Below are 27,210 nucleotides of genomic sequence, written 5' to 3'. Positions count from 1 at the left end.
TTTTGAATTGATGAAGCTGAATGTTTCGGAAACCTATTATTGCTGGGGGCACCACATTTTTTGTTTAAAAAAGGAAATGGTTTAAACTCCCCCCTCTTCTCCCAACAAGCTTCTACTAAGCCACTGGGGAAATGGCAATACCTTCAGTGATAAATATTTCACAGGCTATGAATCAGTACAAAATCCATCTGTCAAGTTTTCACCGCATCTTGGTTGCCGTTGGCATGAAAAAGGCGCCGTTGGTTCCTCCAGACTCATATAACGGAGAGCTTCACATCCTGAGCTGAAAATCCCATCTGCAGAGCTTGCAACCCTAGCTTCTTCCTTCTTGTTAAGTGGGAGGAATACCGATTGATAGTATTCGAAATAGCACGGCCACCTGGCATTTCCTGGCATTCAAGCTGGAGAACAAACGGAGCGATCCAAATCTGAGAATTGTGAAGGAAACACAACCCTCCCATTGAAGAGAATTTCCAGCGCTGCTGGTTATCAGCACGACAAAACTGCTCACACATTTCTGCACTCGACAGCTTGCTGCTTTAGCTCAACTCACACCAGAGACATCAATGCCACCTTCCATTTAGGAAGTTTTTCAACCAGCCTACAAGATGTGATGATTCTGAGCTGCATTCTAGGCAAACACCTTCTTTCCATTAATAATTCCTATTACAGCGACTAGGAAATAAACACCTTCTACCAACATCTCATCTGAGGGATGATTCACACCCTGGCCGGCACTTTCTTGATCTCCTGCCCTCAGGCAGAAGATATAGAAGCATGATTAGTTGCACCAACAGGGTAAAGAACAGCTTCTATCTGTGGGCTGTTAGGCTGCTGAATGAAAAGATAACAACAGGGCAACTGACTTTCGGGTTTGGTGGGTGTGCGTCAGTAAACGAGGGGAATTAAGACTAAGAGAGCTGAGGGGGTGGGTGTTCGTGTAATCTCACTGTATACAAGTTGCACAAGTGACAATAAAGTATTTCAATTTCAAATTTCTTTGCATGCTACAATTCCAGGACTCACAAAGAATTAACACTCAACCGTGCCCAGGGATCAGACTGTAAATTACTTGATGTTACTTTCCACCTACAGTTAACTTGTCATACTTTCAAACTGGAAGGCTTCCTCTAAAATGCTATTTTGGCAAGCCTCCTGAGTGCTAGTGCCTCTAGCCCCCAAAACTAATTTTAACATATCACAAAATCAACCTAGGAAGGTAGGTAAAGGTAAAGGGACCCCTGGCCATTAGGTCCAGTCATGACCGACTCTGGGGTTGCGGCGCTCATCTCGTTTTATTGGCCGAGGGAGCCGGCGTACAGCTTCCGGGTCATGTGGCCAGCATGACTAAGCCACTCCTGGCGAACCAGAGCAGTGCACAGAAATGCCGTTTACCTTCCCACTGGAGCAGTACCTATTTATCTACTTGCACTTTGACGTGCTTTTGAACTGCTAGGTTGGCAGGAGCAGGGACCGAGCAACGGGAGCTCACCCCGTTGTGGGGATTCAAACAGCCAACCTTCTGATCGGCAAGTCCTAGGCTCTGTGGTTTAACCCACAGCGCCACCCGCGTCCCACCTAGGAAGGTAGGCATGAATAAATTCAAATACACCATGGGCCAGAATCATTTATCCATTATTCTCTCCTTGATAAGGAAATGTCAACCCTGTATCTTTCAATAGCCACCCATCCAGATAGAACCAATAGTGACAATGCGCCTGTGTGCCATCTTCCTTTAGCAGTGAACCTAACTGTTCCTTTGAGACGCATTTACCCCTCCCTCTCGATATCTCTACAAGTACAATGGGAAGCCAGATTGCACAGCTTGAGCTGATTCTGCAACCATCCCTGTACACTGCATAGATGGTCCACTATGGGCTGAAGCTTTTGTGCATCCAAACCAAAAGAACCTCTTTCCAGAGTGCTGTGAGAATAAGCACCACTTCATTCTAGTAGACCGATGCCAGCAATTAGCCTGCAGAAATCTGGCGAGTCTGCTAGTCTGTAAACCACCACCTACTCATTGTTGTTGTTGTTGTTTAGTCATTTAGTCGTGTCCGACTCTTCGTGACCCCATGGACCAGAGAACGCCAGGCACCTCTGTTCTCCACTGCCTCCCGCAGTTTGGTCAAACTCATGCTGGTAGCCTCGAAAACACTATCCAACCATCTCGTCCTCTGTCGCCCCCTTCTCCTTGTGCCCTCCATCTTTCCCAACATCAGGGTCTTCTCCAGGGAGTCTTCTCTTCTCATGAGGTGGCCAAAGTACTGGAGCCTCAGCTTCACAATCTGTCCTTCCAGTGAGCACTCAGGGTTGATTTCCTTCAGTATGGAGAGGTTTGATCTTCTTGCAGTCCATGGGACTCTCAAGAGTCTCCTCCAGCACCATAATTCAAAAGCATCAATTCTTCGGCGATCAGCCTTCTTTATGGTCCAGCTCTCACTTCCATACATCACTACTGGGAAAACCATAGCTTTAACTATACGAACCTTTGTTGGCAAGGTGATGTCTCTACTTCTCAATATGCTGTCTAGGCCTGTCATTGCCCTTCTCCCAAGAAGCAGGCGTCTTTTAATTTCGTGGCTGCTGTCACCATCTGCAGTGATCATTGAGCCCAAGAAAGTAAAATCTCTCACTACCTCCATTTCTTTCCCTTCTATTTGCCAGGAGGTGATGGGACCAGTGGCCATGATCTTCGTTTTTTTGATGTTGAGCGTCAGACCATATTTTGCGCTCTCCTCTTTCATCCTCATTAAAAGGTTATTTAATTCCTCCTCACTTTCTGCCATCAAGGTTGTGCCATCTGCATATCTGAGGTTGTTGATATTTCTTCCGGCAATCTTAATTCCGGCTAGGGATTCATCCAGCCCAGCCTTTCGCATGATGAATTCTGCATATAAGTTAAATAAGCAGGGAGACAAAATACAGCCTTGTACTCCTTTCCCAATTTTGAACCAATCAGTTGTTCCATATCCAGTTCTAACTGTAGCTTCTTGTCCCACATAGAGATTTCTCAGGCGACAGATGAGGTGATCTGGCACTCCCATTTCTTTAAGAACTTGCCATAGTTTGCCGTGGTCGACACAGTCAAAGGCTTTTGCATAGTCAATGAAGCAGAAGTAGATGTCTTTCTGGAACTCTCTAGCTTTCTCCATAATCCAGCGCATGTTTGCAATTTGGTCTCTGGTTCCTCTGCCTCTTCTAAATCCAGCTTGCACTTCTGGGAGTTCTCGGTCCACATACTGCTTGAGCCTTCCTTGTAGAATTTTAAGCATAACCTACTCATTAGTTTGCTACATCTTGGGTAGCTTAGTCAGCAAAGCATGAGACTCTTAATATCAGGGTCGTGGGTTTGAGCCCCACGTTGGGCAAAAGATCCCTGCATTACAGGGGGTTGGATGAGGGATGCACAACCAGTAAAATTTTGGGAAATGATATACAATGAATTGAAAAAAAGTTTAAAATGACATTTGTAAAAAAACCAGAAGCATTTTCATTAGGGATTGTAGGACAAGACCTGCCAAGAAAAACAAAGAATCGATTTATGTATGCTACAACAGCGGCAAGAATCTTGATAGCACGAGGATGGAAGAATGAAGAAATTCCAACGAAAGAACAGTGGCAAGAAAAATTGATGAGCTATGCAGAGTTGGCTAAATTGACATATAAACTGCGGGACAAGGACAACTGTGACTTTAAGGAAGAATGGGAGCTTTTTACAAATTATCTAAAAAGACAACAAAATGAACTGGACTCCTTGGCAGGTTTTGAATAAACATACACAAATTTATTGGCTGGTAACATGATAGATAGATAAGGTTACGTACAACTTTATAACATGCAGCGAAAAATATGTGTAGAGAAATCAGAGAGAGGAGCTGGTGGGAGTCCCTGGTGGGAGGGAGGGATGGAAGGGGGGTAGGAAAAAAAGGGGGGGAATAATGTATGTGACTTTACGGTTTGATAATTTGTTATGTTAAATTTATATATATATATATAAAGGGATGTCCAACCAGTAGATTGTGATCTACCAGTAGATCCCCAGCTGATTCTGGTAGATCGTGGGGACCTTATCATGTACAATCCTCCCCCCAAAAAAGCTCAACAACTCTGGACACCCCCCCCCCACGCACGCTCCTCCTCCCTCCAAAGACAATGGGTAGATCACTACCAGTTTTTTTATACTGGGAGTAGATTGCAGTCTCTTGGGAGCTGGTCATGCCTGGACTAGATGATGACCCTCATGGTCCCTTCCAACTCTGTTGTTGTTTAGTCGTTTAGTCGTGTCCGACTCTTTGTGACCCCATGGACCAGAGCACGCCAGGCACTCCTGTCTTCCACTGCCTCCCACAGTTTGGTCAGACTCATGTTTGTAGCTTCGAGAACACTGTCCAACCATCTTGTCCTCTGTCGTCCCCTTCTCCTTGTGCCGTCCATCTTTCCCAACATCAGGGTCTTTTCCAGGGAGTCTTCTCTTCTCATGAGGTGGCCAAAGTATTGGAGCCTCAGCTTCAGGATCTGTCCTTCCAGTGAGCACTCAGGGCTGATTTCCTTCAGAATGGAGAGGTTTGATCTTCTTGCAGTCCATGGGACTCCCAAGAGTCTCCTCCATTCAAAAGCATCAATTCTTCGGCGATCAGCCTTCTTTATGGTCCAGCTCTCACTTCCATACATTACTAATGGGAAAACCATAGCTTTTACTATACGGATCTTTGTTGGCAAGGTGATGTCTCTGCTTTTTAGGATGCTGTCTAGGTTTGTCATTGCTTTTCTCCCAAGAAGCAGGCGTCTTTTAATTTCGTGACTGCTGTCACCATCTGCAGTGATCATGGAGCCCAAGAAAGTAAAATCTCTCACTGCCCTTCCAATTCTACAATTCTATTATCTCTGGAATGCAAGCATGTGGTCAACAACACTGTGGCTGAATGGGGACTAATTCAGTTACATGCCAGTCAATGCAGAGAAATGTGATTCTAGTCCTTATGGTTACAAAAACAAAACAAAACTCTGAAAAGCCTGCAAACAGTGACCGTATGATCTAAAGACCTGGAAGCGAAAAGGATTGACAAGCAATGTCCTTTGACTGTGTTGCATTTCACATTTCTATTGTAAGCTGCACTGTGAGGGTTTGCCCTGAAAATGCGGTTGGAGCTAAAGTAAAATAAAGGTTCACTTAAAAGCCAATAACACCTAAATAAAATGTCATTTGTTCCATTGGTGTCAGACACACAATATTTCAACTTTTGGAGCTGCTGTCCTATGGAAGTGAATGCATTATGTGAAACCAAGTTGGGGTCTGAAGTTTTCTGTCAGAATCCACTCAGCAAGATTTGGTTGAAATGCCTGCTGGGAAGAGTGCTAATGCCTCACAATTTTGAGCTGCTATTGAGAATTTCTTTTGTTGCTTCTGGGAAGAAACACAGGGCTCATGTCGTTAATGAAAACGCATTAAATAGCGTCAATCTTTTGCACTGGCAACCCACCACTACTGAAAGCCACGACTGGGGCAACCCACACACTTTCCTGTTGCTTTAGTTCTTTCATGAGTCCCATGTTTCCCACCTGGTTTGCCATCACAGTGTGAAAAGAGCAACAATTAACCCCCCCATTTCCTAGGAAACAAGTTCTACCAAGTACCAATTCTGATGGCTTTAAATAACCCCAAAAGTTGAGTCTTTGGGAATCCAATCTGCAGCAGAACTGCAAACTTTACAAAAGTTTTAGTTCCTTTCTGGATTTATGATCCAGATTGGAGTGTGGAATTTATGACTTTTTAGTTAGGATTTTAAAAGATGCTTTCTTAAAAAAAAAAAAAAAAGGTTGATCACTTTAACAAAAAGCCCCTTCTCATAACATCAGAAGTCAACATCTCTTCTCAAAGGCTCCTGTTGACTGTGATAGCCTACAAGGAAGGCATTCAGGAACATACCGTATTTTTCGCCCTATAGGGCGCACTGGCCCATAGGGCGCACCTAGGCTTTTTTTTAGGGGGGGGGGAATAAAGAAAAAAAATATTTCCCCCCAGGCTTCCCCCAACCCAAGCCCCCAGAACAGGCTGCTATCCGCAAGCCTGCTATCCGCGGGAGTTCCCGCCTGGCTCCCCAGGCTTGCGGATATCTGCCCGAAGCCCAGCGTGCCCTGCTCAGCGCGCCCCAGGCTTCGGGATGCAGGCTGCTATCCACAAGCCTAGGGCTCCCAAGGCTTGCAGATAGCTTCCTGAAGCCTGGAGAGCGAGAGGGGTCGGTGCGCACCAACCCAGCGAAAGCCTGCATTCGCCCCATAGGACGCACACACATTTCCCCTTCATTTTTGGAGGGGGAAAAGTGCGTCCTATAGGGCGAAAAATACGGTAGTTGCCTGATTCCACATGGTGTGTCAAGGAGGAGAAACAGAGCCATTTAATCTTTACACCTTTTAGAGTTGCTTCCCAGCAATGTGCTAGATATTTGAACCTGTACAAAGCCTGAGAGAATGATAACTTTATCTGATTCGGATACCGTGACAGAACCCAGGCGTACCTTTCTCCCAAGAGTCACCTCCTAGGATGTTGATGGACAAAGTCTGTCTTTGTCTCTGATGATGGAAACTCTGTTTACCACCTTCCAATGATAGAAAAACCCAGGAGCAGCCCATTCCATCTAAATATCAGGAAGACCTTTCTGACAGTAAGAGCTGTTTGACTGTCTCCCTCAGGAGGTTGTGGACTCTCCGTCATCGGAGGTTTTTTAAGCAGAGGTTGGATGGCCATCTGTCTTGGATGCTGTACTTGAGATTGGACTAGATCAGGCTTCCTAAAACTTGGCCCTCCAGATGTTTTGAGACTACAGTTCCCATCAACCCTGACCACTGGTCCTGCAAGCTAGGGAGCATGGGAGTTGTAGACCAAAAACATCTGGAGGGCCGAGGTTGAGGAAGCCTAATTAGATTATCCCCATGGTCCCTTCCAACTTCAATTCCATGATTCTATGAAATTAGGTAGGTTCAAATGGCCAATTATTATTATGCTAGTTGAATATCTATGTACAGTCGTACCTTGGTTGTTGAACAGAATCCGTTCCGGAAGTCCGTTCGACTTCCGAAAACGTTTGACAACCAAGGCTTCCTGTATCCAATCGGAAGCGTCAGACGTCTGGCTTCCAAAGAACGTTCGCAAACCAGAACACTCACTTCCGGGTTTGCGGCGTTCGGGAGCCAAAACGTTTGAGTCACAAGTTGTTCCGAGATCCAAGGTACAACTGTACACAGTTCTTGCTGCCTATACAGTGGTACCTCGGGTTAAGTACTTAATTCTTTCCGGAGGTCCGTACTTAAACTGAAACTGTTCTTAACCTGAAGCACCACTTTAGCTAATGTGGCCTCCTGCTGCCACCGCGCCGCCATCGTGTGATTTCTGTTCTCATCCTGAAGCAAAGTTCTTAACCCGAGGTACTATTTACAGCGGAGTCTGTAACCTGAAGCGTATGTAACCCGAGGTACCACTGTATTGGGTACTTTTGTCTTCCAATGGCAGAACCCAGGCATAGCCCGTAGGAGAGGGGTGAGGAACCTGTGCCCCTTCAGATTCTGCTGGGCTGCAACTCCCATTATCCCCGACTATTGGCAATACTGGCCAGGGCTGATAGAAGGAGGTTGCTGGAGTGTTTTGCCTGTTGCAACCCCTCCCCTTAGCCCAGACATAGCCAAACTTGGCCCTCCAGATGTTTTGGGACTACAACTCCCATCAACTCTAGCCAACAGGACCAGTGGTCAAGGATGATGGGAACTGTAGTCCCAAAACATCTGGAGGGCCAAGCTTGGCCATGCCTGCCTTAGCCTATTGCTCTGGCAGTGTACATATTATAGCCCTCCATTGCTCTTGAGACTCTTCTGCTTCATATCTCTTTAATTCAGACATAGGCAAATTCACCCTCCAGATGATCTGGGACTACAACTCCCATCATCCCTGACCACTGGTCATGTTAGCTAGGGATGATGGGAGTTGTAGTCCCAAAACATCTGGAGGGCCAAGTTTGCCGATGCCTGCCTAAAATTCCTCCTCTGTGTCCAACTCAAAATCAAAATCACCTTTGAAAAAATGGGTCCCATGTACCTGCTGAGCTGAAGGGGATGGTTTCTGTTCCTTTAAAGCTGTCAGTTGCTCCTCTAAAATTTGTTCATGGTTTGACTTGCAATGCATTCCTGGCAGGAAGCAGCAACCAACAAAGCATTTTCCAACCGTCCTACACCAGCCATATCTGGATCTCCCTGCATAATATTATTTTGTACTCACACAAAAAACAAACTGGGAGTTTACCCTGCATGTGCTTCAGGAAGAAAAGTGACCTTTGTTGGCTGGGAATTTAGTACAGTATGCAAAGTGTGACCTTTGAGTCTCCAGGATGCCTAGAATACTCTTTGGGTGTTAGTTAAGGTTATTTCTTTGGTATTGCTTCTAAATTTATCTGATGTCCTCCGCTTCCTCTCAACTCAGCTCTGATTTCTGCTAGAAACATTCCCTAATTTTATCTTCGGATAGCACCTGATTAAATAATGTCAACTAATCCTATGCCTTTCTTAAATTAGCCAATTAAATCTGCATACATTTGTGTGTGTTTGTGTGTGTGGCATTTTCAGAATTAAGGAAAACACATCCTTTTTTAAATGCTGGGAATTATGTAGCAAAGCATTTTCTCCTGCACATGAGAGAGAAGGGCAAGTCTCCCATATTGTGTATACTTTTTAAAAAATGCTTATTTTAAAAAAGCAACAGCTGCCAAATTAGTTGGGGGCCATTCTGGTTAATTGGATTATTCATCCATTACTTCCTTACCTAGTATCCAAGGCCCTAAGGATGAGGTATCTTATGCTAACCATGACTAAGCTAGCCCTCTTCCCAGGTTCCATAGCAGATTATTCTGTATAGCCTTCTCCACGATTTTCCCCAAACCTCTTTTAACGCCATCCAAGTTGCTGGCCATCCCTGCCTCCTGTGGAAGTGAGTTCCATAGTCCCACTATTATTAAAAATAATAACCTGGCACTGAAAATAACAGAGATGGTGTCAGTAAAAGCTGCCCTAGGAACATGGGTGTGGCCAGGATTTTTGTTGGGGAGGGCAAACTTTACGTTTGTTTGCGGTGTGTGTGTGTGTGTGTGTGTGTGTGCAGAACCTCAGTTAAAGGTAAAGGGACCCCTGACCATTAGGCCCAGTCGTGACCGACTCTGGGGTTGCGGCACTCATCTTGCTTTATTGGCTGAGGGAGCCGGCGTACAGATCATGTGGCCAGCATGACTAAGCCGCTTCTGGCAAACCAGAGCAGCACACGGAAATGCCTTTTACCTTCCCGCCAGAGCGGTACCTATTTATCTACTTGCACTTTGATGTGCTTTCGAACTGCTAGGTTGGCAGGAGCAGGGACCGAGCAACGGGAGCTCACCCTGTCGCGGGGATTCGAACCGCCGACCTTCTGATCGGCAAGTCCTAGTCTCTGTGGTTTAAGCCACAGTGCCACCCGCGTCCCAGAACCTCAGTTAGTTAAGTATTTTTATTTATTAGTATCAATAAAAGTCCCTGCCCCCACCGGGCTACACCCATGCCTGGGAAATTATTTGATATGCTGGGTACAGGAACGGTTTTCAATGTAGGGGCCGGAAAGGGCACTGCTCTTCATCAAGTGGCAGGGAGTTCCAAAGGGCAGGCGCCAGCAACGCTAAGCCAAGCGAGCGGGTTCTTTAGCAGAACGTGGATCGGGAGTGAACCCATGAGGGGCCCAGCCTGTATCCCTTCCTCCCTCGGCCACATCCCATCCCTCCAGCAGAGAGCTTGGAGAGAAGTCGAAGCCTCTTCCAACTTCCTTTCTCCTCAGAGAGAGAAAGGGATGCCGGTGGCGGCTGCGCTCCCGGACTAGGCGGGCGGTCGCTATCCCGCGAAGCTTGAGCCTCCCGACTTTCCGTCGCGACCTCCGCCAGCTGAGGCTGCTGGAGCCGCTCTCGCGTCTTCTCCTCGGCGCTCTCGCTGCCCTTTCCCCACCGGTGACGCTGCGCGGCGGGGGGGCGGCGGGTTGGTCTCCGGTGCCGGGTCTGGCGGTTGGACGCTTCCCTCACCATGTCTCGGGTCCTCAAGTCGGTGGATTACGAAGTGTTCGGCCGGGTGCAGGGTGATTATTATTATTGTTATTATTAATAATAATAAAGGAGGGGGAGGGGGAGTGTATTCGAATTACCAGAAGACAGGGGAAAGGGAGAGAGGGCGCATGCGCGAGGTTCCCTCAGGCTGTGGAAGCTTGCCGAGAGGGGGCGCGAGAAAAGCGAGCGAATTCGCATGCGCGAGCCAGGCGGCGAGTACCGTCGCCTGAGGCGCATGTGCGGTTACGGGCAACGTTCGGAGTTCCTCCGCGAGCCACAAGTGGAGCTTTCCCCCCCCCCCACCGCTACGCAGGGACTCTGCTGCGCATGCGCAACGTGCAGAGAAAGCGAAAACGTGCAAGGTGGTTGCTTTGGGTATCTTAACGCCTATTGATTTCGTTGCTTCGATTGTAAGAATTCCCCCCCCCCCACACACTTTATTTCTTTCTCGTGCTTCGTTTACTGGTTTCAGGAGGAGCATTTTCCCCACAGCCTAAGACTGCAACTGTTGTTTTTTTTAATAGCTTAATAGGGTTCTTGTTATTACTGTTACTAAGGTGAGGAAATGCAAGAACCTCTGCCACAAACCCTTCAGTGCGTATTTCATCAGTGAATAACGTGCACACTGCCTGGTTGGCTAATTGAAAGTGTTGGTGCTGACCTTTAAAGCCCTAAACGGCCTCAGTCCAGTACAGTGGTACCTCAGGATGCGAACGGGATTCGTTCCAGAGCCCCGTTCGCATCCTGAATAGAACATAAGACGCGACTGTACGTGCGCGGGTCATGTTTTGCCGCTTCCATGCATGCGGGTGACCCTCTGCGCGAGCGGCTCCGTTACTTCCGGGTTGCCGCAGAGCGCAACCCGAAAATACTTATCCTGAAGCGTATTTATCCTGAGGTAGGACTGTATATCTGTATACCTGAAGGAGCGTCTTCACCCCCATTGTTCTACCCGGACACTGAAGTCCAGTGCCGGGGGCCTTCTGGCAGTTCCCTCATTGCAGGAAGCCAAGCTACAGGGAACCAGGCAGAGGGCCTTCTAGGTAGTGGCACCCGCCCTGTGGAACGCCCTCCCACCAGATGTCAAAGAGAAAAACAACTACCAGACTTTTTGAAGACATCTGAAGGCAGCCCTGTTTAGGGAAGCTTTTAATGTTTGATGCATTACTGCATTTTAATTTTTTGGAAGCCGCCCAGAGTGGCTGGGGAAGCCCAGCCAGATGGGTGGGGTATATATAAATTATTATTATTATTAACATTGGTAATACGGGAGAGTAACAGAATGGAGCAAAGGGTGGAGGGAGATTAAAGACGAGGTGTGAACAGGAGCTGTTGTGCCTGTAGGTTAAAGACATGTTTACTCACAAGCAAATCCTATTGAGTTTAAATGGGTTTGCTCTCCCATTAGTGGGTTTAGGAGGATTACACAATCCTATAGATGCCCACTCTGAAGTAAGCCTCATTGAGTTCAATGGGACACTCCCAGGATTGCATAGGATTGCATTCTAAGGGTGGTGCCAGATGATAAGGGCCTTTCACCATTGTGGAGCCACTACTGAAAATTTATTTAATTTTATGTTTCTTACATTTAAATTCTGCCTTTCTTCCATCATGGGACCTCCCAAGGCATGTGGTTCTCAGGCAGTCTCCCATCCAGGGACAGAACAGATCTGAACCTGCAGTACTTTGCTTCAGCAGAGTGGTGGAGATTATATACAGTGGGAAGACATGGGAAAAATTATCCTCTGTATATAGGATCCATAGCTAAAAGGTGGCCAGGATAGAGAGAGTGTGACTAGATGTGAAGAGAATCAATAACATAGAAGTTAAGAATGTATGTACAATGACTTTGGATCCACCATGTATAAATTATATGTTGTATAGGGATCCCCCCATACCCCTTTCATGAACTTCATTGACCTATCATCAGGAAAACAAATAACTTTATATTATAAGATGTTGCAGCTTCATGGTTAAATTTATTTGCTTACATATTTCAGCTCATACTGAGTTGGAAACCCAACCCTAATCAAGTTTACTGTGACACATTTCATCCCGTTACATTCAACAGAGTTTCCTGCATTGCAAGTATGCTTAAATTTGCAGCTTTCATCCACAGGTGCTCAACCAAAGTTATTATGGTGTAAGATACAAGGAATGGTAACCAGTTTCATACACTGGGCAAGATACATCTAAAGAGATATTTAATTCCATTGATTTCACTGGGAAACAAAGAATATGTCATTTAAAGTAATGGGTCTGTCTGTTCCCTCCTGCTAATTGGCAGCAGGAAGCAGGATAATCAGGGAGGAGAATGGAAAAAGTGAATGCAACAGCACCAGGTAGTGGACAAAAATAATTGTGGCTGTTATGTTTCCTGCATGGTACTGACTCCATGCTTTTCCCCCAGCTGCAGAAAACAGGCTAGTCAAAAGAAAATCTTTAAAAATGACATTTTCTGGTCTCAGTTCAGCTCTTGTTGCATATAACTATTCAATTATGTTTATTTTATATATCCTGGCTCAATGAGACTTTCAGGGCAGCTGATACACACACAGACATACACAAATCACAAATAAAACCACACAAATGCTGACAAAAATACATTCTATAAGATTCTTGTAAAAACAAACATTTATTTACTTATTTCATTTTAGATTTACATACATGTCGCATAAACAACTTCAGCAAGTAAGCTCATTAATTCTTACCAACCCAGCAAGTAAAATAACCAGCAAACTTTTAAATAATAGAAAACAACTGCAACAAAACCTATAAAAGTAGATAAAAATGCCCCCTGCATACGGCTGTGTATCTTCATGAAATTCAGACACATTCATAAAGATCAGTGGCACACAGCTGAGCTTCATGATGGAAACACACACCCATTTCTACTACAAATCTATAGCTCGCTTGCTACATCAGAGGACATAGGAGTTATTCATAATCATCTGATAATTTGCAAATAGTTATATCGAGCACAACAAAAACTTTGTGGCAAACATGCCCCACTTACTATCCATGTTTCTGGCATCCTGTTTCCAGAATATACTAAAATGTTGCTGTACTAGTTTGAATGAAAACATTTATTTATTTTAATGTTCTTTTTATTCTTTCCTAGGTGTCTGTTTCAGAATGGTAAGACAACATGAAGTACATCAATCTTTCATCGCTACTGTATCATATTTCTAAGAATAAAAATAAGGCCTGTGGCCTGTACAGAGACCCCAACAGTCTATAATGCCAAGTTTTCAAAGCTAATCTGAACAGTTAAGTATTGTGTGTCTGTGGTATGTGTTTTAACGGAGATCCTTTTTTATAAAATGCAGTAGAACCCTGATTTTATGAAAACTAGTTGTATGAACAATACATTTATGAGCCATCTTACTCAACCAGATGAGAAAAAAGCACCACAGTACGTGTGCATGAACTTTAACTTTGTGCAAAGGTCTCATAGACTTAAAGGTTTTGGCCCCTTGATCTTCCCGTGGCCCATACTCCCAAACATACAGCATGGAAAGATTGTGTATGAGCAATACGCCGTTTTTCACAGTGACCAAGAAACGCAAGCGAACTGTGCTCACTTTCCAAAGCAAAATAGAGATTGTGGAAAGGTTGGAGAAAGGCGAAACAGCAACAGTGTTGGCGGAGGAGTTTGGAATTGGGAAGTCCACAATTTCGCAACTGAAGAAAAACAAAGACACTCTCCTGCATTTTGTCTCAACAATGGGGAGCGAAAATGGCAAAAAGAAGCGGAAGACAATGAAATGCGCAAAGAACTCAACGTTGGAAGATGCTCTCTATGCTTGGTTTTCCCACATGAGAAATATTGGTGAGCCAGTCTCAGGCCCACTTCTATGTGAAAAGGCCTTAGAAATGAACAGGAAATTGAACGGCAACCCTGACTTCAAGGCTAGCTCAGGATGGCTGGCGCGGTTCAAGTCTCGCCACGGGATTCACCATCTTGGTGTTCATCATGAGAAGCTTTCTGCTGATCAGCCAGCCACTCAATGCCTCAAAAAAGAATTTACAGATTTCAAAACAGAGGAGGACTCTGACGCCGAGAGCATTTACAACACTGTTGTTGTTCCTGGACCCTCACATTCGGAAGCTTACAACGCATTAGAAATAGCTCTGCAGTGGCTGGAAGATCAAGAAGAAAGTGATGTGGTACAGCTCCTGTTTTTGAAAAGCCTGAGAGATTTGGCTGCAAAGAAGATAGCGAATTCTCTCAAACAAAAATAAGATCAGAACTTTTGGCAGCAAGAAAAGACGATAATAAAAACTTGATTCTTGACATAGTCCAATGATAGATCTGTTGCTGTTGATGCACTGTATGAATGACTGAAAAATAAATCAGTAAGCATTTCAGTTTGTCTTTCTCACTCAAAGCACTGTAGCTGCTGTAATGCTCAAAAGCACAGTTTTCTGAACTTTATTTTATGAACTCCTATCTCCTCAATTAGTTCATAAAATCAGGTTCTACTGTAAATGTGGACACATGTTCCTGTTAAAATACAATGCCCTTGAAAACTATACAAGGCTCTATTCCTCTATTCCTCTATTCAAAGCTTGTGGAGGACCAGTGGTCAGGGATGATGGGAATTGTAGTCCCAAAACATCTGGAGGGCCGAGTTTGCCTGTGCCTGATCTTACATCTGTGTTTAATAAGCCAGATACGAAGCAGCCTTTTGGTTTTGTACACAACTCCTTTGCTCTCTTGGTTGCACACCTGGAGGCAAAGCAAAGATTGCTTGCTCACCATAGTTTCCTGTTTTGCTGAACCAGGAAACTATGGTGGGCAGTTTCTACACAAGCCAGGAACCTAAATCATCATTTAAAAAGTTGGTATTTGAATCATGGCTTGTTTCACAGCCAGTAACCATAATTTCTTGGTTTGGATGAAACAGGAAACTCTTGAGACTTCCACACGGCATCCAGACATTCTGCAAAGCGAGATACGACTTTTGTGGGCTGTAACTCCATGTCTGTTGATCCTCTTGAATCCTTAGGAAAGAAATTGTGCAGAAAGAAATGTGATGTTTTAAGGCTGAGCTGAATTATATGATTTCAGATACTGCATAAAATCTGTGTATCTTCTTCTTCTTTCCACCCCCCCCAATTACCCACAACCCTCAACCAGTATACAGAAGATAAAGCTAGGAAAATGGGAGTAGTTGGCTGGGTTAAAAATACCAGACAAGGGACGGTTACTGGCCAGGTCCAGGGTCCAGAAGATAAAGTACAGGAGATGTAAGTACAGCGTTTCCTGAAATGTGTGCTGTGCTGGCTTCACTAACTTGCAGGATTGGTTAAAACGCTTCTGCCGATTAACAAAATGGTTTGGGGAAATGATATTGAAGCTCTAAACTGGACTTCCTCCAGGTCTTAAATGAAACAATTTGCTCACTTGGACTTATATTCAACCTTGCGTTAAGTAAGTAGTTTGGTCAGGCCAAGGATGTCTGTTAGCACAGTGGAGCTCCCCCAGTCCATGGCACCCCCTGTATCTGCTCTGGGGATCCTCTCAACCCTCTGGATCAGATTTGGGGATGGCGAGAAGAGGGAGAATGTTCCCATTGTGCTAGTGGTAATCTGCACACATGAAACTATTACGTTGGATACTGCCCTAGATGTGTAAATTACAGAGATTGGCTCTGTTGTCACTTCCAGATGACCAGCTTATTAGGCATTCACTCTAATTCATTTGCACGAAGTGTGTAGAGGAAGTTAGACAACATTGGCTGTTTATCGAGCATTCATTCTGATATGTTTCTTGGGGAGGTTTTCCAGCATTGCGTCAAATAATTATTACCCCATACTTTTCAGTGCATTTCCCTGTCACACTTCTTATTGCAAATGTCTGATTTTATTTTATTTTATTATTTATCACATTTATATACCACTTTTATCTTCCATGATTCTCTTCCCCATTTCATCCTCACAAAAACCCTGTGAGGTAGCTTAGGCTAGGAGATAATGACTGGGTCATTTGCTTCATGGCTGAGTGGGGATTTGAACCCTGCTCGCCCAGTGTTGTGCAAGAGCTCCATATCTGCCTTAATTGTACCACCTGGATTTGCTGGCATATGACTGAATCCCGACTGAAAATAGCAATGGCTTACAAGCGCCCAGAGACAGAACAGTCTCTCGCCAAATGGTTTCCTATTAAGGGAACAAGCATAATTGCTGCAGCTGTGGCTTCCGTCTATGGAGGTGACATGTGACTTCTGAGGACGCCCACCTTCCTAAACAATCTGAAGTCTGCCCAAGTCCTGCAGAAGGAGGGGCTGTTGATAGAAGACCACCTTAGGGCTTCCATTTGCTAGCCACTGTTAAGGATTCCTATTAAGAGTCCTCCTTCCTTTGTTATATGGGATGCGGGTGGCGCTGTGGGTTAAACCACAGAGCCTAGGACTTGCCAGTCAGAAGGTCGGTGGTTCGAATCCCTGCGACGGGGTGAGCTCCCGTTGCTCAGTCCCTGCTCCTGCCAACCTAGCAGTTTGAAAGCACATCAAAGTGCAAGTAGATAAATAGGTACCACTTCGGTGGGGAGGTAGACGGCATTTCCGTGCGCTGCTCTGGTTCGCCAGAAGCGGCTTAGTCATGCTGGCCACATGACCTGGAAGCTGTACCCCGGCTCCCTTGGCCAATAAAGCGAGATGAGCGCCGCAACCCCAGAGTCGGTCACGACTGGACCTAATGGTCAGGGGTCCCTTTACCTTTACATTTTCCTTTGTTATATAGCTGTTTCCAGCTTTCTAAAGCACAGGAGATAGGGATCTGTGGACAACCAGCCCATGTCTCTTGGCCCCAAGCAAAGGATGGCATTCAAGGTGGAGTTGGGGTCCGCTGAGATCCCTTTTGGTTTGGGAGCTTGCTGATGACAGCGTAGGCAAGCACATGTGATCTTTGATGAGAAGCTTGGACGCAATCAGCTCCACACACACCCATTTGGCCATACATCATCAGTAGCCCCAGTCGTGCCTATGGGTCAAGCCTAAGCTTCAGAAGCCTAAGAGTCAGAAGGAACAATGTACGGAGCTTTTTCATTGGAAAATTTTGGAAAGCTGTTTGAAGAATGAACTGAATCTGCACCATAGGGAGAGCAGGGGTTCCATAGAGTTCTGAATTCCATAGAGTTGTTTTTGCAAATAGCCTGATGCTTTCCAGATACAGTGGTGCCCTGCAAGACGAATGCCTCGCAAGACGGAAAACCCGCTAGACGAAAGGGTCTTCCGTTTTGGAGGCGCTTCGCAAAACGAATTCCCCTATGGGCTTGCTTCGCAAGACGAAAATGTCTTGCGAGTTCCTGCGGGTTTTTCCCCCTCCCCCCCTTTTCCTAAGCCGCTTAACAGCTGATCGCTAAAAGCCGCCAAACCGCTAATAGGGCTAATCCGCTAAGCTGTCAATGGGCTTGCTTCGCAAGATGAAAAAACCGCTATTCGAAGAGCCTCACGGAACGGATTAATTTCGTCTTGCGAGGCACCACTGTATTTAGACTGCAACTCCCATCAACCGAGATACACATCTGTGTGATTATTTTGCATGATTTGTCCTGCTGTTTTTACTATGGATCATTGTTTACTTTGGTTGTGATAATTAATCTAGTGGGTCAAGGAACTGTGCTTGGCACAGACGTTCCAGCCCCGAACACTGACAATTGTATTCACACACCCCTCTGACCTCATTCATCAGCTGCTGCTCCTCACACTTTTGAACAAATCTTCAGAAAATGAGAGATAGAAACTTGGTGGGTTTTTATTAAGTTGCACCCCAAACCACATTCTGAATTTCTGCATATTCATGGCATACATGCATTCATTATATAGCAGGCATAGTCAATATGGTGTCCTCTAGAGAATATTTGACTCCAACTCCCATCATCCACAGCCAGCATGGCCAGTGTTCAGGAGTGGTGGGAGTTGTAGTCCAACAACATCAAGATGGTTCTATATGGCTATCCCCAGAGAACATCCTGGATGGCCTGGGATGGATCCTGAATAACTTGAGCAGTCCTGCTGGAAGGTGAGGGTGCAGTCCCTTTTGTTACCGGTTCCTCTTATAACGGTGTAAAAAGAGAACTCCAAACGTGGCCAGGTGCCAAGACAAAAAGGGTGAGGGCAGAGGGTGGAGACTTGTTAGTCTAGTACTTGGAAGGAAGAAGACAAGAGTACTGAGTAATGCTGGGGAAACGGAATGCAATAAATCAAAGGCCTTCTAATTCTGTTGTGTAAGGCTTATTAGAGGCAATTAGTTTGGTAGAAATGTTGTATTTCTGCCAAGATTGCTGATCGTTTCGCATAATACGTGATGGGGCCGTTAATTTATGTGTTGTTTTGATTTCAAGATAGGAATGTCATATTTTTTTTGGTCTGGGGACGCAGATAAAGAGCCAGGGATTATTGTTGTTGTTGTTGTTTAGTCGTTAAGTCATGTCCTACTCTTCGTGACCCCATGGACCAGAGCATGCCAGTCACTCCTGTCTTCCACTGCCTCCCACAGTTTGGTCAAACTCATGCTAGTAGCTTCAAAAACACTGTCCAACCATCTCGTCCTCTGTCGTCCCCTTCTCCTTGTGCCCTCCATCTTTCCCAACGTCAGGGTCTTTTCCAGGGAGTCTTCTCTTCTCATGAGGTGGCCAAAGTATTGGAGCCTCAGCTTCAGGATCTGTCCTTCCAGTGAGCACTCAGGGCTAATTTCCTTAAGAATGGATGTGTTTGATCTTCTTGCAGTCCATGGGACTCTCAAGAGTCTCCTCCAGCACCATAATTCAAAAGAGCCAGGGATACAGTGCTTTAAAAAAGGTGGCGGAGCAGCTTTTAAACTGATTTCATGGGGGAAGTGTAGAGGAGCTGATTCAGAACAAATCATCTGGTTGAGGGGGGAAATATTTATGATTGTTCAGGTGTTGGTGAGGTAGAACTAGACACTTAGAGGGCAGGAGCACACAGCTGCAATTCGGAGAGCCAAAGCTCTGTAGGGTAAAATGCGTGTATCAAGCACATTAGGAGAGAGGCCCTATTTATGTGCTAATGCACTAATGCTTGAGACTTCCAAGCCAAGATGTGTGAGTTGGAGGGTTGGGTCTTAAGAGAAGTCATAGATACAGTGGATATAAAGGAAACTTGGTGGATTGGAGAGAACCAGTAGGACACGGTTATCTCTGAATATAAACTCCATAGGAAGGTTACAGATAGGTAGCCGTGTTGGTCTGCCATAGTCAAAACAAAAAAATTCCTTCCAGTAGCACCTTAAAGACCAACTAAGTTAGTTCTTGGTATGAGCTTTCGTGTGCATGCACACTTCTTCAGATACCTGAAGATCTGAAGAAGTGTGCATGCACACGAAAGCTCATACCAAGAACTAACTTAGTTGGTCTTTAAGGTGCTACTGGAAGGAATTTTCTTGTTTTGTCCATAGGAAGGGACAGAGAAGGGCATTCTGGAGGTGGTGTTGCTCTGTATGTCAATGAGGAAGTTTGAAACCCCACACAATCGCTGTGGGTGGTGATACCAGGATCCAAGAATAATTGAGCACTGGAGGAGGCATGTTGTCCTGGCTGAAACGCTCAGGGTCACCTCGAGATGGAGAATGAAAACGAAGAAGCATCCTAAAGAGGAAATGCTGGAGTAATGGTTGAACTTCAGTTCCCCTCAGCAACCCTGGACTTATATGTGGCACCCAGGAGCTGATGCAAGCTGTAGGTGTTGTTAAACTGATACTGAGCACAGCGCTATCTGATTTAATGGATATGTATAAAATCGTAACTGTAGAGTTGGAAGGGACCCTAAGGGTCATCTAGTTCAACCCTCTGCAATGTAAATGGACAGTTGCTGAGAAAATGCGAGAATGTTGATCTAACAAAAATATGTACCTTGTCTCAAAGATCACTCTCTGAGGACTGGAAAGTGGGCAGTGTAACAGCAATTTTTGAAAAGGGATTTTGGGGGATCCAAGAACTTAGGGTTTGTTTAGCGTAACACCCGTTTTAGAAAAACTGATGGGAAGTATTATCAAACATAGAATTAGAAAGCTTATGGATAAACAAGTCTTGCTGAAGCTGAGATAGCATAGCTTCTCCAAGGACCTAACTTTCTGAGCTCTAGGTGGAGCTGTTTGATGGGTAATGGTAACATGCACCACACTTCTCATTGATGTTCACCTATTTTTAGCTGCCTCCTGAGACAATCTCTTCTTTCCCTGCAACATGGGATCTTTCCTCCTACTGCGTCTTAATAGTCCCTGTGTTGCCAATCAAAAAGGGCCATTGCTCAGTGGTAGAGCATCCACTTTGCTTGCAGGAGTTCCCAGTTTCAATCTCCGGGTAAAAAAGTGGTAAAGGTAAAGGACCCCTGGACGGTTAAGTCCAGTCAAAGGCGACTATGGGGTTGCTGCACTCATCTCGCTTTCAGGCTGAGGGAGCTGGTATTTGTCCACAGACAGCTTTCCGAGTCATGTGGCCAGCATGACTAAACAATGGAACACTGTGACAGAAACCAGAGTGCACGGAAACACTGTTTACCTTCCCGCCACAGTGGTACCTATTTATCTACTTGCACTGGTATGCTTTTGAAATGCTAGGTTGTCAGGAGCTGGGACAGGGCAAGGGGAGCTCACCCCGTCGTGGGGATTCAAACTGCCGACCTCCTGATGGGCAAGCCCAAGAGGCTCAGTGGTTTAGACCACAGCGCCACCCGCGTCCCCTTATCTCCAGGTGGGAGTAGGAGAGAACCCGGCCTCAAATCCTGGAGAAGCTCTGCCACTCAGTGTAGACAGTACTGAGCTAGTTGGACCAATGGTCTGACCAAGCAGCTTCCTAAGAGAAGCAGCAGTTATTAGTGCCCCTTTTATTTTCATTGATTATGGGGAGATAATCATGGTAAATACATCACCAAAGCAGAATGCTGCCACAAGCAATACAATGTGCACTTTTCTGCTCCTCCTTTTTCTTAGGGGCAGGGCATTTCAGAAGGGATGTCCTTTATAGAGCAAGGAGAGGATACTGGACTCTTGCATCACCAAAATGCCACCTGTTTCATGTCCTTTATTATTGCTATTTTTAAGAGCGCACGTCAAGCCAGCACACAGAAAGACACGGCCGTTCTTTAAAGCATAGCCCACATTAATGCATCCAAATGCCAATGGCTTGTCCTTAGAAAAGGGGTGAGGAAATGTCTCCATCTCGAGGGCCACATTCTCTTATGGGCAACATTCCGAGAGCCACATGCCCTTGAGGGCCAGGGGCAAAAGTGGGCAGGGCATTGAATGCGAACTTCACTTTGGTACAGTAGGTTTGTTTTGACACCCACCCATCCTTCTCTGTCCTCCATCCAGGGAAGCAAGAGGCATGATAGGAGCTCAAGGATACATTCCAGCCTGGCAAAAGTACTCAAGGAGGATGCAAAGCAGGGATGGGGAAGGGGCATAGCTGTCAACCGTCCCTTATTTGGCGGGAAACTCCCTTAACCCAGCGCCCTGTCCTGCTGCTGTCCCTTATTGATGATGTCCCTTAAATTTCCCGGGTTTCAAAGGAAGCAGGTCCTCTCCCTCCCTCCCTGCCGACCAGGGAGGAGGGAGGCTCCAATTGTGTTGCTTGGCTGCGTTGCTCACCCAATAAAGAGTCTAAGAACGACTGGGGGGTGGAGCTTGCATGCCTTGTGCCGATCAAATCGGCCGCATTGCCTGGGGACTCGCCTTTGTTCAGCGCTTCCCATCAGAGAGGTGATGGTGGTTTTCCTTGCTGCATCCCCTTTGCTGGGTTGCTGCGCTGTGGGAACCACTGCTTGAGGCTTCATTTGGTTGCTGGCTGGGCTTTCTGCCTTTGGCTCGGAGGGGCTCAGAAGTTGAACATACCTGTGCTCTGAAAATCCCTTATTTTGGCTGCTGATCCCTTATTTTCAAGGCTGCTGGTCCCTTATTTTCAAATCTGTAAGTTGACAGCTATGGGAAGGGGTATGGCTCCGGAGAGTGTGTGGCCTGGGGAGATTCCTTGTTTGGTCCCCAGGCCTGAGGTTCCCCCATCCGTATCCACAGTCCCCAAAGGCTAAACTGAACAAGCACATCTGCAGTGCATGTTGAAAAGGTCATGGCTGCAGGTGGAACCATCAGTAGGGCCTGTCCAGCAGATCTCAAGGCATGGCTTAGCAAATAGTGGAAGAGGTGCTTGTGACGTTAACATATGAGAGTGCTGGAGGTGAATTAGTTAAACAAGTTATCCAATCAGAATCCAGGGGGGTGGAGTCAGAGGGACTATAAAACCAGCTCTGGGAGGGGCGAAAGGGGAGTTCGTTGGGAGTTGGGTGGTTGGTTGGAGTGGGAGTGAATTGGGATAGAGTCTGTGGGTAGGCTGAGTTAGTGTAGTGAAATAAGCTGAGTCAGGAACAGTTAGGGGCTAGGAAGACAAGTAAATATCTGAGAGGTGTTTTAGTGAGTGAGAGCAGGGAGCGGAAGTTATAGGTCTGGATAGGCACCCCATGATTGTAATTGACCGATACTGTTTATCAAACCACACGCTTGTTAAACTGCAATAAATAAACAGAAGTTTAAGTTCCAATTTAACCCTGACTGGACTCAGTATTGTACCAGGTAGGGCCTGGGTGGTGGCAGCAAGAAATAAAGCGGTGGCACAGGGATCAATAGATGGTGAAACGTCCGGGGACCCTGTGTGATTGCCACAGTGCTTACTTATATATACCCTCATTCTCTTTGAGCTCATCCCTCACACAGGGAGGTAGAGAGAAATGCTCAGCTGCTGGTAGGCGCCAACCATCAAAGTCGTTGAACGATCGTTCTCTGTGGCACAATGAGTCAGTGCATCTGGCTGTTAAACCAGAAGGTTGGTGGTTCAAGCCCACCCAGGGATGGCAGTGAGCAGGATTCCTGCATTACAAGGGGTTGAACTAGGGGACACTGGGGTCCCTTCCAATTCTACAGTTCTGTGATTCTATGATCCTCTCCAAGGTATTAGAGCTCACTGAGGAAACCTCTTTAGCTATTAGACTTTGAGACACCCTTTCCATGAAGTTTTAAAAGTCAATTCAAGTGCTTTGCAGTCTTGGGTCCCCAGACACTGCTAGACTACAACTCCCATTATCCTTGACTATTGGCTAGACTGGTTAAGGATGATGGGGTTTGTAGTCCAACAACAGCTAGGGACCTGTGGTTGACGAAACCAATTTTATCATTGTTCATTTAACTGCTTCAAAATATTTCAGGGCAAAAACTGAGAAGACTCCTGTTTGGTTGATTTTTGCTTTTTGTTTTGGAGAGGCAGAAATGGTGAGGCGTTCATAGCTGTGCTTTTTGATCTGTAGTCCAAAAAAGAAGCTGTTCCAATTGTTGCTATAGTAACCTGCCATGATACGACAGGCCTTCCTTTTTTGGTGCGGAGCTTGTTCCACGTTTACGTTGCAGCATAATTCTCATTTCCAGAGCAGGAGGTAGGAAGCTTGCTGGAGGTGGAGGTAAATTTATTTTCCAGAGCAAGGACAAAATGTAAATTTAGAAGCGATTGAAAAAGGCTGTTCTTTGGTCCTGACAGAGGCTATAAGTAGTAACCGTCTTCCTAAAGGGTATCATGGCTGATGGAAAATTTGAAGAGGGAGCTGGCAATTGATGAATATTGCACCTCAGCTGAATTAACACCATTGGGATTTTCAATAATAATTCCAGCAGGGTTGCAAACTGACCAGGAAAGAAATGGCCTGGCCTGTGCTTTGTCTGCACTCTCTTAGTACCTTGGTCTGAAAAAAGCAGGTGAAGCATTCATGCAGAAAAGCATCACTACCTTCTAAAGCAGGCTTCCTCAACCTCGGCCCTCCGGATGTTTTGAGACTACAATTCCCATCATCCCTGACCACTGGTCCTGCTAGCTAGGGATCATGGGAGTTGTAGGCCAAAAACATCTGGAGGGCCGAGGTTGAGGAAGCCTGTTCTAAAGTCTGTGGAGCAAGCTGCTGCTAAAGGTACAGGAACAGCATCCAGGAAAAAAAAGTTGGCAATGCTAGATTTCTGTTTTGATCCTGTCCCACTGTACCAGAGCCTTGGAAAGGCTTGAAGCTTAAGAAACCAAACCAGCTGCTGAATGTCTGTCCAGCTACTGTGCCTTTAAAAGCAACTTGATCCGCAGATACAGGAAAGTTACGATGCTTATCTGCAAGCCATGACAAGGTTCACCTGGTGATTGATTAAGCCACTGTTAAAGACAGAAGAGAATATTCAAGCTTGGTCAGACTATAGACCCATCTCATCAAGCATCCGATGTCCAGTTGTGGCCAACCAGATGTTTTGTGGGAAATCATCTGCTGACAAGGCCCCAGGCATGCCCTTCCATCAGTTGCCCCATCAGTGAGAGGGAAAAGCACCCACTTCTGCCACCAGTGCTGCACTCTCACGGAGAAACTGGGAGGCTGGGTGTCCAGTCCTGACATCCATTGAAATATGCATGTGTTGAAGGGGCTGTGTTCAATGTGGGAGACACTGAGGCAGTGCACCCTGGGCAAGAAGACTTATGCAGTGTGTATTCGAGGAGGGAATATATATGGAGACTTTATGTGGGCGCCATAGGAGATACTGGCAGGCACACTGGCACCAGTGGGCACCACGTTGACAACCTACTGCCCTAACCCTAACCCTAACCCCAATCAGCATGTAAGGATGTCTTGCCCTGAATCTACTGTTCAACCATTCCATCGGCTGATTCCAAATTCCAGTAATTTGATGCAGCAAACGTTCTGGTCGATGCTTATCCTCATTGCTTCATATGTTGCTTGAGTTGAACTGACTACTGATCTGTTTCCAGGTTCAGTTCAAGGACCCTGAAAGCCCTGAGTGGATTTGGATCAGGCTATCCAGATGCCCGGGGATGCGGGTGGCCCTGTGGGTTAAACCACAGAGCCTAGGACTTGCTGATCAGAAGGTTGGCGGTTCGAATCCCCACGGCGGGGTGAGCTCCCGTTGCTCGGTCCCTGCTCCTGCCAACCTAGCAGTTCGAAAGCACAAAGTGCAAATAGATAAATAGGTACCGCTCCAGCGGGAAGGTAAACGGCGTATCCGTGTGCTGCTGTGGTTCGCCAGAAGCGGCTTAGTCATGCTGGCCACATGACCCAGAAGCTGTACGCCGGCTCCCTCTGCCAATAAAGCGAGATGAGCGCCGCAACCCCAGAGTCGGCCATGACTGGACCTAATGGTCAGGGGTCCATTTACCTTTACCTTATCCAAATGACCGCCTCCTTCTCTATGATCCTATGCACCCTTGTAAGATCTGCTGGGAAAGAACTGTTATGTGTCCTGAGGACTGTAAATGATATTAGAATACAAGAAGAAATTGGATGAATGGTGGAGGTTTTCCAGGTGTTTTTTAAAAAGAAAATTGCAAGTGTGGTTTGGATCAGGACCTTTGCCCCTGCAGTACCCTCCTCCCACAGGGGCTGCATGCTCTTAACCCAGGCATAGGCAAACTCCAGCCCTCCAGATGTTTGGGACTACAATTCCCATCACGCCTAGCTAACACGACCAGTGATCAGGGATGATGGGAATTGTAGTCCCAAACATCTGGGGGGGGCAGAGTTTGCCTATGCCTTCCTTAACCTGTACAGTGCAGGAAAGCAAAGCTGACAATTTTGAGTTCTTCAGAGTTTCATACAAACCGGCACACACACAATTTCTGTTAGAATTTTTGCAAGCCCTGGTTGATCATGCGCATTGCTTGCAGTAGGGCCTAGATCAGTTATCCCCAACTGGGTGCCCTCCAGGTGTTTTGGACTACATATCCCATCAGCTCAAGCTGTGTTACGGTTGATGGAAGTTATCGTGCAAAACATTTGGAGGGTACCCAGTTGGGAAGGCTTCCATAGGTTCACCAGTCCCTGGAATCTCTTGGATCAAGCAGCGGTCAATGGTGAAAGACTTCTTCCTGAGACTGACCCTTAAAGAACTGCTACCAGCCAGAGTAGACAATGCTAGGCTAGATCATGGGTAGGCAAACTAAGGCCTGGGAGTCAGATCCAGCCCAATCGCCTTCTCAATCCAGCCCACGGACGATCCAGGAATCAGTGTGTTTTTACATGAGTAGAATGTGTGCTTTTATTTTAAATGCATCTCTGGGTTATTTGTGGGGCATAGGAATTCGTTCTTTTTTTTCCTCCTTTCAAAATATAGTCTGGCCCCCCACAAGGTCTGAGGGATAGTAGACTGGCCCCCTGCTGAAAAAGTTTGCTGACCCTTGGTCTAGATGGACAAATAGTACCCCAGGCAAAGGTCGTCTTTCTATGTTCCCATTTTCTTAAACTTTGTCTGATATTGTTTGCACCCAATTTGAAGGCATGTGTACCCATTTTAAATGCTGGCAATTAAAATAATCAACATATATTAACGATTCTCTCCAAACTCATAGAAACCAAATTCCCACGGAGCTGCTGTCCCTCATTTGTATGAATGTGACAAAATTCTTTCTGCCAGCTGAAGGCTTAATACAATCTCTTAATTAGGATTTTGCAGAACGTCTCCTTGCAGAAGCTGAATCATGACATTTTCTTGGCTCTTAAAGGTCATTTTGCATGGAAATGCCACAAGCTTTGCTAGCTAGCTAGCAATTGTATATTACTCCACCCCACCCCCCACTTTCTAATGCATTCACAGCAGAGTTGTGGAGTTTATGCTCTTAGGTGCGTCCCAAAAGCCATTATTAACTATTCCAAAATCTGTAATTAACTTCCATAATTTTAACGAATGTTACTTCCAGCTCACCTTCCATATTAATCTTTTTCTACAGCATCTCACACCCAATTTTTGACATACACCTCTTCAGAGAGCATGTCCATATTAATACTGGCAACAAACAGCCCAATCTAGCCCAAAGAGTTATGTCTCGTTGATTTCCATGGGAGAATTAAGCAACTGTTTTAAGGCTGCAGTCCCTGTACCCAGGTACTTTGGTGTAAGCCTTAGAGAACTCAACAGGAGTTACTTCTATGCACCCTGGCCTCCAAGAAGCCCACTTTGCAGCACACTTTGTAGACAAAGTTGCTTGGATCCGCTCTGACTTGAGTTCTGTAGTTGAATCAGGTCCTGTGGATGTATATGGCTGTTGCTTGTCCTGTGACAA

The 27,210-nt window shown here is 45.8% G+C and overlaps 1 protein-coding gene and 1 long non-coding RNA gene across 3 annotated transcripts in view; both read left to right on the top strand.

Moving 5' to 3' along the window:
* The window catches only part of LOC309366133, a 128,672-nt gene that overhangs the window by 3,761 nt on the left and 97,701 nt on the right, over positions 1–27,210 (top strand). The window lies entirely within an intron of this gene.
* Positions 9,915–27,210, top strand: part of ACYP2 (acylphosphatase 2) — a 63,233-nt gene continuing 45,937 nt past the window's right edge. Inside the window, exons 1-4 of one of the 2 annotated variants that reach the window (XM_081904576.1) lie at positions 9,915–10,135; positions 13,225–13,241; positions 15,247–15,356; positions 16,851–17,190. In XM_081904576.1, the coding sequence (XP_081760702.1) occupies positions 10,084–10,135; positions 13,225–13,241; positions 15,247–15,356; positions 16,851–16,959 (288 nt within the window). In that variant the 5' untranslated portion in view covers positions 9,915–10,083 and the 3' untranslated portion in view covers positions 16,960–17,190. Of the gene's footprint in view, positions 10,136–13,224; positions 13,242–15,246; positions 15,357–16,850; positions 17,191–27,210 lie in introns of those variants that run through there. The other variant, XM_081904575.1, reaches the window with a different exon arrangement.

Source organism: Podarcis melisellensis (assembly GCF_964234715.1).
Source record: "Podarcis melisellensis genome assembly, chromosome: 3".
NCBI classification, from domain to species: Eukaryota; Metazoa; Chordata; class Lepidosauria; order Squamata; family Lacertidae; genus Podarcis; species Podarcis melisellensis.
The sequence above is the reverse complement of the archived record's forward strand: the minus strand, read 5'-3'. Positions and strand labels throughout refer to the sequence as shown.